We start from the raw sequence: 15,647 nt of genomic DNA on the forward strand, positions 1-15,647 counted from the left end.
TGTTGCAGATGATTCAAGCGATCCAATTTAATGGATTGCTGAATGAAGATCCTAATGCTCACATTGTAAATTTTATGGAGATTTACGATACTGTTAAATACAATGGAGTTAATGATGAAGCTCTTCGCCTTCGGTTGTTTCCGTTTTCTTTTAGAGATAAAGCAAAAAGTTGGTTGAATTCACTGCCGCCAAATTCGATCACTAGTTGGGAAGACTTAGTTTAGAAGTTCCTTTCTAAGTTTTTCCCATCGGCTAAAACAACGAAGATGCGCATCGTGATAAAAAATTTTGCTCAATATGAAGGTGAAACTCTATATGAAGCATGAGAGAGATACAATGAGTTACTGAGAAGATGTCCTCATCATGGTCTACCTAAATGGTTGAGTGGCACTACAAGAACTCTAATCGATGCATCTGCAGGAGGAGCATTAATGAAGAAAAATGAAGATGAAGCATATGAGTTGCTAGAAGATATGACAACCAATAATTACTAGTGGCCTAGTGAAAGAAGCATACCAAAGAAGACAGCCAGACTACATGAGATTGATGCCATCACTAATTTGACTGCCCAAATTGCTTCTCTTTCCAAACAATTGCAGAATACTCAATTGACAGCCAATGCCATCCAAACATCCTCTCCAGTGTGTGAATTTTGCAGCGGGTCTCACCAAAGTTATGAATGTCAAGCTGACAACCCTTTTGCACAGGTACAAATGGAGCAGGCTCAATATGTGGGAAATTTTAATAGGCAACAGAACAATCCTTACTCCAACAGGTTTAATCAAGGATGGCATAATCACCCAAACTTGTCTTGGAGAAACACTCAAAATGTATTGCAGCTCGAACAGAGTAACCCACCACAAGAGGAAAAGGTGAATCTAGAAGATGCAATAGCTCAATTGGCTACCTCTCACACACAATTTATGAATGAAACCAGGAGAAATTTCCAGAATCAATCGGCTCAGATCAGAAGCTTGGAGGTGCGAATCGGTCAATTGGCTAACATGCTAAATGATCGTCAACAAGGTAATTTGCCAAGTATAACGGTAGTGAATCCAATAAAGCAATGCAAGGCCATTACTTTGAGAAACGGGAAAGAATTAAATACATTCCCAGAGCCTAAGAAGTCTAGCAAAAGTAGTGAAGATGCTTCGTCACCCAAAGATACTCAATCTTTGGAGAAGAGTGGTGAAATTCCTGCAGCTCAACAACCTTTGCCAGTGGAGCCATCACAAAGGATCCCGTTTCCTTAACGCCTTCGGAAAAGTAAGCTTGATAAACAATTTTCAAAGTTTCTGGACATTTTTAAGAAATTGCACATAACATCCCATTCGCCGAAGCTCTTAAACAAATACCGAGCTATGTGAAGTTTATGAAAGATATCCTGTCAAACAAGAGGAAACTTAAGGATTATGAAACATTTGCACTTACTGAAGAGTGCAATGCCATCTTACAAAGGAAGTTGCCTCAGAAGCTCTAAGATCCGGGGAGTTTTACCATCCCTTGTTCTATTGGAAATTCTATTTTTGAAAAGGCACTATGCGATTTAGGTGCAAGCATTAACTTAATGCCTTTGTCAATTTTAAAAAAACTTGGGCTAGGAGAAGCAAGACCAACTACAGTCTCATTACAATTGGCCGATCGCTCCATCAAACACCCGAGAGGAATTATTGAAGATGTACTCGTCAAGGTTGATAAGTTTATATTTCCGGATGATTTTATTGTCTTGGATATAGAAGAAGACAAGGAAATTCCCATTATACTTGGGAGACCATTTTTGGCAACCGGTCGGGCTCTCATTGATGTGTAAAAGGGTGAACTTCGCCTAAGAGTATAAGAGGAGGAGGTGATTTTCAATGTATTTAATGTTCCCAAATACCCGCAAGCGAGTGATAGTTGTTTTCAAATTGAAACATTTAACACCTTAGTCACTGAGCATCTTGGCCAACCTCAAGAGCCTTTGGAAGCTTGTCTAATTTATCCGGAAACTAGTGCAATAGAAGATCATGAAGCTATGGAGTTTATGGACTGGATGGATTCTTTCGGACCTAACAATCGGAGGTACTTTGAAGCTTTGGGACGAGGCCCATCACGCCCTATTCCATCAATTGAGAAACCACAGACACTTAATGAGATGGATGAGTTCTGTAATGATGCATATGAGAAAGGCAAGATTTACAATGAGTGAACTAAGGCTTGGCATGACAAGCACATCTCAAGAAAAGAGTTCAAGCCGGGCCAACAAGCATTGCTCTATAATTCAAGGCTGTGCTTCTTTCCAGGAAAGCTCAAGTCCAGATGGTCAGGGCCATTTACAGTGGTGAGAGTATTTTCCTATGGAGCAGTTGAAGTTACTCATGATGCAAAGGGAACGTTCAAGGTCAATGGACAACGTTTGAAGCCATATATTAATGGTGGCTTTGATCAACAGAAGACAAACATTCTCCTGAACTCACCATAAGAAGCAAGACGTCGGGCTGATGACGTTAAACCAAGCGCTTCTCGGGAGGCAACCCGAGCCTTCTAAAATCTTTTATTTATTTTTATTATCATTAATATTTTTTATTTTATTTTTAGTTTACTTATTGTGTTTTAAATTGATTGATAGGTTAATAAACAAGTTTGGGGGTTGCTCTAAGGATTTGCAATTGAAATGAAGCTCAAGTAGGCATGAAAGCACGGATTTGGCAGCAACAGTAGCGCTTTGGCTATCAAAATAGAGCATTTTAGGCAAAAGTGGTAGAGCACGTAGCGCTTTGGCGCTACCATGGAGCGCCTTGGCGCTGCCTCCAAAAAAATAAAAATTAAAATAAAAATTAAAAAATCCTTGCAACTTTCGCACCTCCTCTTGCACCCAATGAAGACACTGACTGACAAGTACTCAGAGAAGTCCTCTACACTCTCTTGTTTTACTTTTCCATTGAGGATAATGTTAGTTTTAAGTTTGGGGGAGTTAACTATCTTATTTTATGTTATTTTATTCAGTTTAAAAAAAAAACTTGAGCTTTGGTTCGGCTTGTTTCGCCCCCGACCGATGATCAGACAATGATTGAACTTAACTCTGGCTTCTGGGAGACAATGAATAATTTGATTGTTTGTGTGCTTGACTTGTTTGTTGGTTTTGCTCTACTTATGATTTTCTTGCATTGTTAACCACATAACTAAGAACACTTGGCCATTTTGTGAACTTAGAGAAAGTTTATGTGATTTTCATGTTTCTTAAGATCTCACTGGACTCTAGAACTTGTTTGATTATCACTCGAGATGAAATCCCAGGTAGTTTATCACTAAGGAAATGATTTAGGCCATTTTTGGATCATTTGAGCTGTTTGAGCTTACCCTGTTATAATAATATCCCTAGTCACCTCTTTGAGCCTGATTAAACTTTTCTTTGTCATCCACATTATCAGCTCAGCCTTTAAATAAATCCTATCATTCACCATTTCCCTTAAGCTTGTTGATTATTCTAGGATGCACGTTGAGTTATGCTTGAAATTGGGAGGTGTATTGATATTTTCTATAATTTGTTTGATGTCTCCAATGAAATTCTGTATTTGTCACATTTATAAAAAAAAAGAAAAAAACAAAAAAAAAAGAAAAAAAAAAGAGAGAGAAAGAAATAAAGAGTGGAGACAAGAATGTTGATGGCAAATGGCGGATGTATTGGGATATTGAGTTAGAAGTTCTACAAGAGGATCCTAGAGTAATTGATGAGTTTAGGGAATTTAGAGCCTCATTGATATCCGTTTATCCTACCTTAATCCCTAGCCATTCAATTCAAGCATAATAAAGTCCTATTGATCCTTGGTGGTTTGTTGACTGACATTAGTGGAGAGTGATAAGAAAAGCAATCTTATGGAGTTTGAAAAATCAGAGATCTACCTTGATTCACTTAATTGCATAAACTCATCTGAGTTGCATTTGGGTATGTGTAATTGATAATTCACACACACACATAAGGAGTCTTCGGTGGGGGTGAGATTAGCATTCGAGTTGAAATTCTAAACTTTCAAAAAGTTTAAAGTCTTTCTTGAGCTATAACTTATGTGAGATCTCTGAGGCATTTTTTTTTTTTTTGTGAAACAACGCTGGATCAATACTCAAGCAAGGTTTCATTTATTTATGTTTCGTATTATTCGTGTTTTCATTTCTTTTTAGTTTTCTTTCTTTCATTTTTGTTTTGCTCGAGGACTAGCAAAATATTAAGTTTGGGGGTATTTGATGAGTGAGTTTTACTTGCTCATTTAGTATCATTTTACACTTAATATCTAGTTGGTTTTCGAGGTTTTTGTTAGTTTTTATGTTTGTTTTCATTCTTTGTTTGAAGGTTAGGTGAAAGTCTATGATTTGGAAGGTTTTGGACAACTTTTGGTGGAAAAAGACAGCAAACATAGCGCTTAGGCGCCAATTTGTAGCGTTTTGACGCCCAGTTTTACGGAACAAAGACATTTGGGCAGAATGGGCAGCGTTTTGGCACCCAGGATTTTTCACAGGCAGCGCTAGAAACTCAGCGCCGCGGCGCTACGACGCGAGAAAAGGCGTGTTTTGAAGGCCAATCGTGAGAAAACTTGCCCGTTTTAACCCTAATGCTCCTAAACATATAAATAGATTATTCTAGGGCAATTAAGGGGGACTTTTGGACTTGAGAGTGACGGTTGACTTTTGAGAAGAGATTCAAGAAGAAAAAGGAGAATTGAGTACGGAGAAGAACAACAGCAAAAATCCGGAGACGGAGACGCTTCAATTCAACTCCAAACTAGTTCTTTTCTTTCCTTTCCAATGATTAAGACTTTGTTTAGGAATTTATTTTGTTTAGAGATGAACTAATTTCTTTTTCTAGGGCTACGATGTAGTCAGATTATGAATGTTCAGATTCTCTATTTTCTTTTTAAGTAATTGATGTTTAATTCATATATACTGAGTATTTCAATTTATTCATAATGCTTGTGATTGTTTGGCCAACTATTACATGATTTTGTATTTGATTTGAGACCGAGAGGTGATAATTAAATAAGCTCTTAATTGAAATACCATGAGTTGTTCATAGGATAGAGATATCTATGATGCTTGTGCAGTTCTTTTAAATTTCTTGCACTTAATGATTTTCAACAGGTTTAGAATTCTGACAGAGATGTAGAGTTTGCTTGTTGGATTAATATTATTATTGCTTGAGAAAGAATAATAATTGCTTTAGAGAAATTACTGTCAGTATATGATTGAATGTTAATTTTCTTGAATTATAGGAATTTGAACATGATTAATTTTGGTGAAATCAGATACGTTAGAGTCTTAATCTATTGAATTTTATTCCATTGCGTAGCGTTGTTTGATTTATTTAATCGTTTTAGTTTTACTTTACTTAATTTTATAAACTCTCTTTTCGATTATTCAAATAAAATTAGGGTTAATATAATTTTGGTAATTAGTAAACAACAATCCTTGTGGGATGATATTCTTATTCACTATTATATTACTTGATTGCGATAGCATATACTTGCGTTATGATTTTTTACAACAACAGCTAAATAATCTTTATTGGCAACGGCATATCAAATATTTACCGTTAACGGAACGCACCTGCTAGTCAAGTGTAAAAGGTTTATTAATGCTTCTTTTTTTTAAAAAAAATAATTTTAATAAATCTTTCCTAAGAGTAGTTTTTGAAGTGAACTGTGCATTAGGATTATATACAACCTTAATATATCGTTGCCAATTAGGATGCTCTACAAAACTAAGTGGTTGATCTAAAGCAGCTATCATTCGCGCAACTTCCATATGATCTACTTGCGGATCATATTTCCAAGTGGTTAGACCACCGGTTGCGCGATCAAAAGATAATTGTGTTTGGCGGAGTTCGGGTCCGCCGGATTGGCTAAGCTTTTGAAGACACTTTTCGGAGTGTCTTCTCAAGTGTGTGGTACCATGTATAGTGTCACCTTGTAATTTAGATAAACAATATTTACACTGAGCTATATGTTTAGTTTTACCTTCATTGTCGATCTCCTCAATTGTGTCAAAGTGATCCCAAACTGTCGATGTGCGCTTGCATTTCCTCCTAGAGGTTGCAACACTTGTAGACGCAAAGACAGTCACACTGGCACTCGCCGCTTCTCCACGCCCACCACCATTGCGACCACGACCTCCAGTACGTCCACCAAGGCTCAGATTAGTGAGAAATTGCCCTTCTTCCACGTTGTGTTAGGCATCAACGGGAATACCACTATAACCAAATGGATCCATTATAAAAAAATAAGAGTGATTTGAGAGAGAGAGCTTTAGAATAATGTGATAGTTTTTAGAGAAATTGTGAGAGAGATTTGAGAGATTGAGAGAGATTGAGAGAAATTGAGAGGGATTGAGAGAGCTTGAGTGAGAAAAATGTGTGGGGGATGGGGGGTATTTATAAGGAAATTTTTGGGTTAAAAAATTGATTTTTTTTTATAAAAAAAATCAGGTGCAACGGCTACTTTAGGGTTTCAGCGGGTCAGATTTGGGTGGGTTCGGGCAACAACGGTAAAAAAAACTAGCCGTTGGACAAGTTTTTGGGCATTCGGGCAAAATCGGGTTTTCAGGCTTATTTTCGGGTCGGGCACCAACGGTCAAAATTTTGACCGTTTCTCGGGGAGTCGGGCAGGTCAGGCATTCGGGCAAATCGGGTTTGGCCTGAAAAATTCAAAAAAAAAAAAACTCCGGCGGACGGCAGTTGACGGCGGCGTGCTCCGGCGTGGTGTCCATTTTCGGGCTGCCTGAGCCAGAGCCTGAATTTATAACTTTGGACAGGCCGGCAATTGGGCCTGCTCGCCGTGCCCGAAAAATTTAGGCCTTGGGCCGGCCGGCCCGCCCAAAGTTCCAACACTAATTGTAACTATGGGAAACCGAGCAAGATTATCCTTGTGAACGAACTTGTGTAGGTTAATATGAGTGTGGAACTTTTCAGTTAAATTTTGAGTTTTGAAACATTGCGTGGAGTGTCATCACTAGTTTCTAGAAAAAAATCCAGAGTATACATCTTTTGGTTTTAGGGTCAACTCTCTCTCTCCCCCACACATGAACCAGAGAAAAAAAGTGAACAACGACCAGAGTTATGAGACTGCAGGACTCCCAGCCATGAAACATAGACCTAATTTTGCCTAGTTGTGAGCTTCTTGTTAGTGGTGGCAGTCTATGGTGCGGTGGCTTTGTTTGGGTGGATCTAAATCAGTTTGGAGCTGGAAGCCAAACAAATGAGATTCGTTTTCAGGCGAGTTTGTCATTTGGTGGCTGAGATCTCTTGACCGGCTATCTCCCTCGACGGCCCATTGGCCAGTTGCTCTTCACAGGACGGTGGTGGTCGGAGGTTCTTTTTGTTTTCTTTATGTAATTTTCGTGCTTGTAATAAGGGCGACGGTCTCCCTACCCGACCCTCATTTGTTTTGCTATTTGTTGTTAGTTTTTGGTGGTCAACTTAAAGCCATTTGTATATCTCCTGATAGATTAGTCTTGGTCCAACTAGATTTTTTTTATGATATGTAGATGTCCCCTCTTTGTGGGGTTCGACGAGCAGTCCCTTTAGCACTCCAAAACCTATCTTGATGGGAGGAGTTTCTTCAATTCGAGCTTTATGTGTGCTCATTATTAGCGTGCTGAGATGTTCTCCTATTTTCGGATCTCAAGCGTGCATTGTCTCTCTAATGTATCATTAACATTGTACTAAGATAGAGTGTTTATTAATTTTTAATTAAGTACAATTCCCCTTTCAAAAAAAAAAAAAATCCAAAGTATCAAGTTTGATATGAAAATAAGGGAACTTGTAGGTTCTATTTTTTATTTTTTATTTTTTATCTTTTATTTTTCTGCCCTATCGATAAGGAATCATCTAAGGGTCAATTTAGTCAAGGTTTAGAACCTAGCTTAACTTAAAAAAGCCCAACTACTATTTTCTTTTTTCATCCAATTTTGTATTTTCATCACCAGGTATAGATTTACAACAATTTCTATTCCTAATTACAATGGCTGGAGGAATAAATAGAGAGGAAAAGGATAATAATAATAATAATAATAATACAAGGAATCTGTTTGAATTGGAACTCTCATCGCCACCAAATCAAACACTCAAAAGGCAAAAAGCATACACACAAAGGTCGCAATTTGCAAAACATTTACCAAGAGTCCTAACTTCTCTAAGGACCTGCAATTTCCTTTCCGGCTGCTTTTAATTTCTTCACCATGTCTGCATGCTTTTGGCCACCAAGATGGAAGTTGAAAACTGTTTGGCTATTGCACACCACATTGCATATGGCGCAGGTTCTAATGGCACCAGCTGCTCCTCCGGCTTTCACAATCTTCTTTCTCTTCGCCTCCAAATCCTCTCCCGTAGGAATTTTCAATGATTTCGGCGCGTCAACAACATTTTTACTCTTGTTGGCCTCAGGGTTTTCTGCCGGACCAATCATTGGAGTCGATGAAGAAGATGATGAGATTGTTGAGGAAGAAGTGGAACTGGGATTATTCTGCAACTTGTTCAGTTGCTCCAAGTTCTTCTGGTGCTTCTTTCCCGATAAGTGACTGACATATACATCGTTGCTGTTGCAGTTGATTTTGCAAACTTCACACCATGCAGATTGAACAAACTTGATTTTCTTTGGGAATTTCTTTGGAGTGCCGTTGAATTGAGCTCGAACTGCAGCAAAGTACGGTCCAATGTCACCTAAAGCTGCTAAAGCAGCCTACAAAATGAACCAAGACCGGTTATAATACAGAACGGAAGCAGTATAATAAAGAATGGAGATTATTAAACAAAGCCAAGCTAGCATTTGGTAGATAGAAGGAACTTCAACTAAATACCGTAAACAAACTATACCGAAAAGATTTTTAAAATTTACACATACATCTAGGAAGTACTTGACATATCTTACAAGTCATGTCTAGATTTCATCGGAATTGTATTTCAATACGAGTATTTGACATTATACATAAAAACAAAGATTAACTGGAATGAACAAAGCCCTTTTCCATCCCCTTTAAACTTCATTGACCACAAATTCTGAACTTGTCTATCCATGGGTAATCCTTAGAACCTACTTAGCTTAATGAATGGCAACTATCAGGGTCCCAGTACCAAAGAATTCCCAAAAATATTCCAAAGGAAGACTTCAATGAAGCTCAAAAATTTCGGGGTTTATGTACAAACTCAATACCATTAGTATTCGAGCCAAAAAAAAAAAAAAAAAAAAAAAAAAAACCAACCTCAATACCAATAGTAAAATAGACAAACCGAATACTGCAAATACATGGACACAATTACTATGCAGCCAAATCTTGAAAAACAAAACAAATGAGCCATCATCATTTGCATCTTTATAAAGCAGCACTCTTGTAACTCACTTGAGCTGCATGCTTTCGCCCGGCCACATGTTTATTGAACACTTCTTCACTATTGCAAGCAACATTGCAGATTGTGCACATTCTTACAGAATCAAGAGCTGTACCACAGCCCAGAATTTTTCTTTTCTTCATCTCCAACTCCACACTAGTAGCCATTGTCGGCGTTCCATATGTTACTTGTCCCCCTATGCTGCTTGTTTGGTTTGGAAAACTGGTATTGATGATTATATTAGAGGAAGTTAACATTGCACTTGCAGGATTAAATCTCACTTTCTAATTCCTATTACGGTTCTTACCGAATAAATTGTCTCAGAACATCTTTGCCATTATAAAAATCATACCTTATTGTCTGGCTGGCCTCAGTTTGCTGAGGAACAATCGCCGTTACATTAGTTGCAGGAGGTTGATGCGTCCAAAAGGAATTTGAGCTTGTGGTAAGCAATGAATTTTCATTCTCAGGTTTTGCAAGCTGCAAACAGTAAGATATCGTATCTTCAAAAATCAAGTGTGCAAAATAAAAAATGCAAAATACAGAATTCCAGCACTTGAACCTACGAAAGCGTATAAATTTTATATATTTGTGTAATCGTATATATAATGCATACTTGCATATTTCACTCCATTTTGTCTTAAGAGCACTCCCTTAAATCTGGATTCCACTACAACTCTGAAGGCTGAAGCTATACAACACATAGATGTTTTCACTATTTTTTGAACGATTTTTAAATCCATGTGTTCTTGTCAAATACTTTATTTAGACATTCTTACTAAACTCATTAGCAAATAGAGAATGTCAACGATACAATTCTAGTCTTACTAATTAATTTGCCACAATTCAAAATAACCAAATTCATCAATCATACAACCAAACTCAGTACAACAGAAAAAAATATTCAATTTTGACCAACATCAAAATATGTATAGCAGAAAACGAAACCTCACCTCAACAATTCCAATTTCCCAGTTAAAATTCACATCAAACCTCAGAAATTAATCTAAAAAAAAACAAATTAATCAGCCAACTCACAGCGTCATATCTGATTGGTGCAGATTGTTTGACGACCCAATTCTGAGAAGCTGAATTTGGGTCTTCAGAATTCGGCGGTTTGGCTTGGAATTCACCGCTAGTCAATTGGAGGGACCCCCAATTGGGAAGTGGGTCAGTCCCTGGTGGGTGAATGTAGGGCTCCGAGGTTAGAGAAGATGAAAGAAATGGTTGAGGAACAGGAAAGTAAGGATTGTTAGGGTTTGTAGTGTGCAATTGGTCAGGGAAATGAGAGGATAGATTGGTGTATGTGAATTGTGATGGATCGAACATTGGGAATTTGAGATAGGGTTAGGGTTAGGGATTATCAATTTGTAAGGAAAAATTAGGGTTAGGGCTTAATTGGTTTGATCAAAGTGCAGAAGAGAAGGCTATCTGCGATTCTGCCATGGAAGTGAAGTCTAGATTCAGGAACACTTGCTTGGAGAGAGGGAGAGAGAAATTTTTATTTTATTTTTAATTTTATTATTAACTTTTTTTTTTTTTTTTTTTTTCAAAGGTTGAAGATTTGGACGGTAAAGATTGATTTGTTTCATCGTGGGCTGATAATGGGCGGATCTAAAGCAGTCCATCGGAAGAAAGTTAAATTATTATTTTTATCTATAACTTGTTTGATTATAAATTGATAAGTTATTATCTATTATTTGTCTGACTATAAATTATAACTTGACAAATTTATTCATAATTTATCTAATTATGAAATATAACTTATCTAATTATGAATTATAACTTAACAAATTATAACCTATTAATTTTTATAATTAAAAATTGATCTATTGACTTATTTTTTACTATTTTCGGTGCTTTTCTCTCATGCGTGAGATTTGAGCCCAATTCAATCAAAGAAGACTCGTCGCTAGTTGGGCTTGGCCTGATTGACAGAAGATTATGCCGCACGACATGCCTTTTACTAGTTTGAAATATTTCAAAAAAGTAAAAAATATTTTAGTAGTAAAAATTAAAAACATTAGAATAATTACAATGTAGTTTCATAGTGTAAAATGTTAATGTTATTATAATAATTACTATGTAATTTTTCTTTTTAAAATATTTTAAAACATCTTCTTTGTTGTTTTGATTTACGTCATTTTCTGTTGCTTTAAAAAAAAAAAAAAGATATTGCTAAAGAATCTATAAAAATACTTATCAATAATGATGTATAATCCTGCTTTATTTATTTATTTATTTGATGGAGGTTTTTTAGTACTATATATAATAGGATTTGACTGCTTCTCAAGAGTTAGATTGTGTGTATAGGTATTTCCTTAAAAAATTGCTTTCACCGGGATAAAGGGTTAGAAATTAGATCTTATTCTTTAGCATTTGCCAACATGCAGTTTCCATATGCAGAAGAGTTGGAGAGTTAACGCACAGTCTCAATAATTTAAAACCAGGTAAGAACTTCAAAGAAATCTCTGCTTTTTTATTAGTAATTTTATTTTAATTTTTGAAAAAGATGTGTATTTGTTGCATTCATGAGAACATATAATTTAATAAATGAAATTCTTACTTTTCTGTCTGTATTTTTTTTTAATTGGTGAAATTGAAAATTTTTCATTCTATAAGAAAAGGAGGGAGTAAACCACTACCTTATTGCCCCTAGCATATACTTCTTATATTTGACAATTTACTCTCTGAATATGTAAAATAATAATGATCAACTCAATCACTAACCAAGGCAAGTTTTCGATAGAATAAATTTCAACTTTATAGCATTTGTGTAACACTTCGAAGAATTAAACATGATTAATTAAGATAATCGAAATTTATTAGTGTGTCTAATCTGATTTAATTAAATAATTATGTTCATTAAATATTTTTGGTATTTGAATTTAAATATTTTCAGTATTTATATTTTCATTCCAAAAGTATATGCAGACACACTTTCTAGTCTACTTTTATAAATATCTTTTAGAAATTATCATTATTTTTCTTTATTTCTTTTCTTTTCTTTTTCTTTCTTCTTTTGTCTTTTTTTCTTTCCTGTCCACCCTTAACTCTCTCTCTCTCTCCTTTCCTGTCGTTTCCCTCTCACCCTCTCTCTCTCTGTCATTCTCTCACTCTCTCCAGTATGCTCTCTCTCGCACTTTCCTCAAAATTTGTTAAATCTTCCAACATCTTGAACCAAAGAAGAACTTTAAGGAGTTTTCAACATCAAGAGAAGGATTTTGGGTAAGATTTCTTAAAAATTTCTCTTGAATCTCAAATTTTTTCTGTTAGAAAAACCTATTTTTAGTTTAAATTGGATTTTGATGGATTTTGGGTAAAATCACGGTGAAAATTGGGAAAAATTGGTTCTTTGGACTTGATTTAGTAATTGGAACATGGATTTGGTAGTTTTCCCTTGAAATATCTCGGATTGGAACTTGGATTTGCAGGTTTTGGCCTTGTTTTTTTTTTCGGATCGGCTATATCGGTCGAGTTGTCCAGCTCCCACTAGTCGACCGGTCCGGTCGACCGGTTCCCTCTTCACCGGCCGACCGGTGAAGAACAACTTCTCTGTCACCGGTCGACCGGTGCACATGTGAACTGTACTGAATTTATATAAAAACCTTGTTTTGACCCTGGTTTTCATAATGAACCCAAATTAGCTTCATTTGGGAACCTAAAGTAGATGGATTAGCATATTTAATCCATGTTTTTAGATGAAAATCCTTGGAATGATGATTTGAAACATGAAATGATTTATGAAACTTGAAATTGGATTAAAGCACACTAATAGGAAATCGAAGTGTATAATGGGGATTGATTTGCTTTAGGAATGAGAAATGAATCCTAAAGCATTGTTTTGTATCAATGTTAGTTGAAGAATCAAATTGAAGGTTTCGAGGAAGCGGAGGCTAGGATAGCGCAACGCTAGCCACATGTTTGGTGCTTAAAAGGTAGGATTTCTTGTGTTGGTTTCCGAATCAAATTCGGATGCGGAAGCGTGGGGATAGCGGATCAAATATAACAAAAATTTTCATAAAACCTTTGAGCACTCTATAGATTATATTAATTTATGCACGAATAAATTAATCACATTAATTTATTTATTAGAACTCAATTAGGAATAATACCTGGCGGCCAATTAGGATGATAACTTGAGTTCTTTGACCTCGAACAATCCTTGCTCTAAACCCTTGTGTTTAGAAAACCAATGTCTTCCACGTCAATTTTTAGAATCTATGAAGATGTGTGTGTGGGCATACCTAGGACAAAACGGGTTAGAATAAACACTCGAATTTCTAAAAACACCAACGCATGTACGATGTGGAATTTTTGGAGAAAACTTTTTCCTTCTCACTCTATAGAGAATTTCGGCCACACTCTAAAAATATGTTAAAAATTGTGTCTCACAATTTTCTATTATTCTCTTATTTATAGAGTAGAAGTCAAACTTCTAGAAGGAAACAAATCTCTGTCTCCAAGATAAAGCTTGTTAATTATCTTCTATTTGAATTTGGAACAAAATCTCCTCTTCCTTATCCTTAATGTGGCCGGCCATGTGTAGGGATTCTCATCCCTGTGTGGCGCTAATTACAGATAGGGAAGGAAGAGAAAATCATCATTTATCCTGTAGTCCAATCTTGATTCAAATTCAAATTCCAATTTAAGTCAAACTTAAATTAATTTGAATTCTATATTGAACAACTTATCAAATAAGTTTAAATGGATAAATCTAGATGTTTTCAAATTCAAATTTAAATAATCTCATTATTTAAATAATAATAATTAATTCTCAATTAATTATTTCTAAGTGTTTAATTTTAGAATTCCATAATTCTAAAATTTCCATTTTGCCATTTGTGTCTGGTAGAATTACAAGGATGATGCGGGGACTAATGGACCTATAATTCTGAGCTCTAATAAAATTAATAATTAACTAAACACTTTAATTAATTAATTAATGCTATTAATTCCAATAGTTACTCCACTATAAACTTGGAATTGCACTCTCAAAATTATAGACATTAATTACTTCTAAACTGTGAAGTGTCCATTTGATATAGTCACCGCATATAGATCAATTCTCTACAAATAATTCATAATTAGAGCTAGGTAAAATCCGTTAACCTCTCTAATTATGTCTTCATCCTTGAGTACCATTGATTCTCTAATGGATAGTGATTCATAAAACACATTCATGAACCAGAACGCTCTTACTAATCCAAGTACCGAATCAACACTCAAGAGAATTATTTATCTGCTTCTTTTTCAAGAAGGAATGGATTCCATCTCGTATAATAACATTCCCGGCTACCTACTTCATCATGTCTCCAAAATACAAGGAATAGGATTCAGCAATTAGAATTTCTATACTTAACGAAAATTATTAGAAATTCATATTGTGTCTGTATCCCTGTTCCACATAATCTCATTATGCGTAATACACTCATTCAATATCTCACCATATTAACAGTGCGGATAACACTGTTCCATTCTAAATGGGAATGACATGTATTAGTAATGTTCTAGTTAAAGATTCTGAACTTTAATTAAATTTATTACGAACATTGTTTTTTGATTATTATCCTTAAACATTATCCTCTCTCATATAACACTTATATACAATGTTTAAGGTCACATAAATAATCATAGAATTTTTATTGATATTCATAAAATATTCACAAATATATACACATAAAACGATGAATAAACTCTTTTATTACATAAATAATAAATATCATATTACATCTTATGCTTCTAGGATACCATTCCTAACAATCTTCCACTTGTCCTAAAGCAAGTAGAATATTTCTCCAATCCTTAAACTTTCTAGGTGTCTATGACTGATCTATGCCTGGAACAACTTCGAGATTAGTTAAGAATTTATGGAGTTAGGTTGCTTTCTTTTGCTGCTTCACAAGCTGCAACACATTAACTCTTAATGATAGAATTAGCAGTCACACTTTGCCAACAACCTTTCATATCATGACTCATTCACCTAGTGTGAACACAGATTTGGATGTCGACTCTCGAAATCCATGCAAGACTCATAGTCAAAGTCTGTGTATCCAGCTAAAAGACAACTTTTTCATTGACTAAACTATCTTATAGTTTCTTGCTTTCCTCATACACTTAAGGATACACTACAACGCTAACCAATGATCGATCTTGAGTTCAACTGACAACGACTAACCACTCCCACTGAATATCATATATTCAGGTTTGCGAAGAACAATAACATATTCTTTTCTTTTGTTTGATACATCTTGGTTTTGATCAAATCCATTTATCAAACTAGATGTTTCATGAT

At 35.5% G+C, this 15,647-nt stretch overlaps 1 protein-coding gene and 1 non-coding gene across 2 annotated transcripts; both read right to left on the reverse strand.

Annotated features, from left to right (window-relative positions):
• Positions 1 to 266: 266 nt before the first annotated feature.
• On the reverse strand, positions 267 to 370 carry LOC112093608. Its single transcript, XR_002903133.1, has one exon. It is a non-coding gene; the product is annotated as a small nucleolar RNA R71 (small nucleolar RNA).
• A 7,626-nt stretch (positions 371 to 7,996) lies between these two features.
• LOC21398360 (zinc finger RNA-binding protein) lies at positions 7,997 to 10,868 on the reverse strand. Its single transcript, XM_010108353.2, has 4 exons — positions 10,391 to 10,868; positions 9,705 to 9,832; positions 9,364 to 9,574; positions 7,997 to 8,705 (listed from the first exon to the last, which is right to left on the reverse strand). Exons 1-4 carry the CDS (start codon positions 10,679 to 10,681, stop codon positions 8,160 to 8,162), a joined length of 1,176 nt encoding a protein of 391 aa, XP_010106655.1. The 5' UTR covers positions 10,682 to 10,868; the 3' UTR covers positions 7,997 to 8,159.
• Between the last annotated feature and the right edge of the window lie 4,779 nt (positions 10,869 to 15,647).

This window comes from Morus notabilis, unplaced genomic scaffold (genome assembly GCF_000414095.1).
Source record: "Morus notabilis unplaced genomic scaffold, ASM41409v2 Scaffold70, whole genome shotgun sequence".
In the NCBI taxonomy this organism is placed as follows: Eukaryota; Viridiplantae; Streptophyta; class Magnoliopsida; order Rosales; family Moraceae; genus Morus; species Morus notabilis.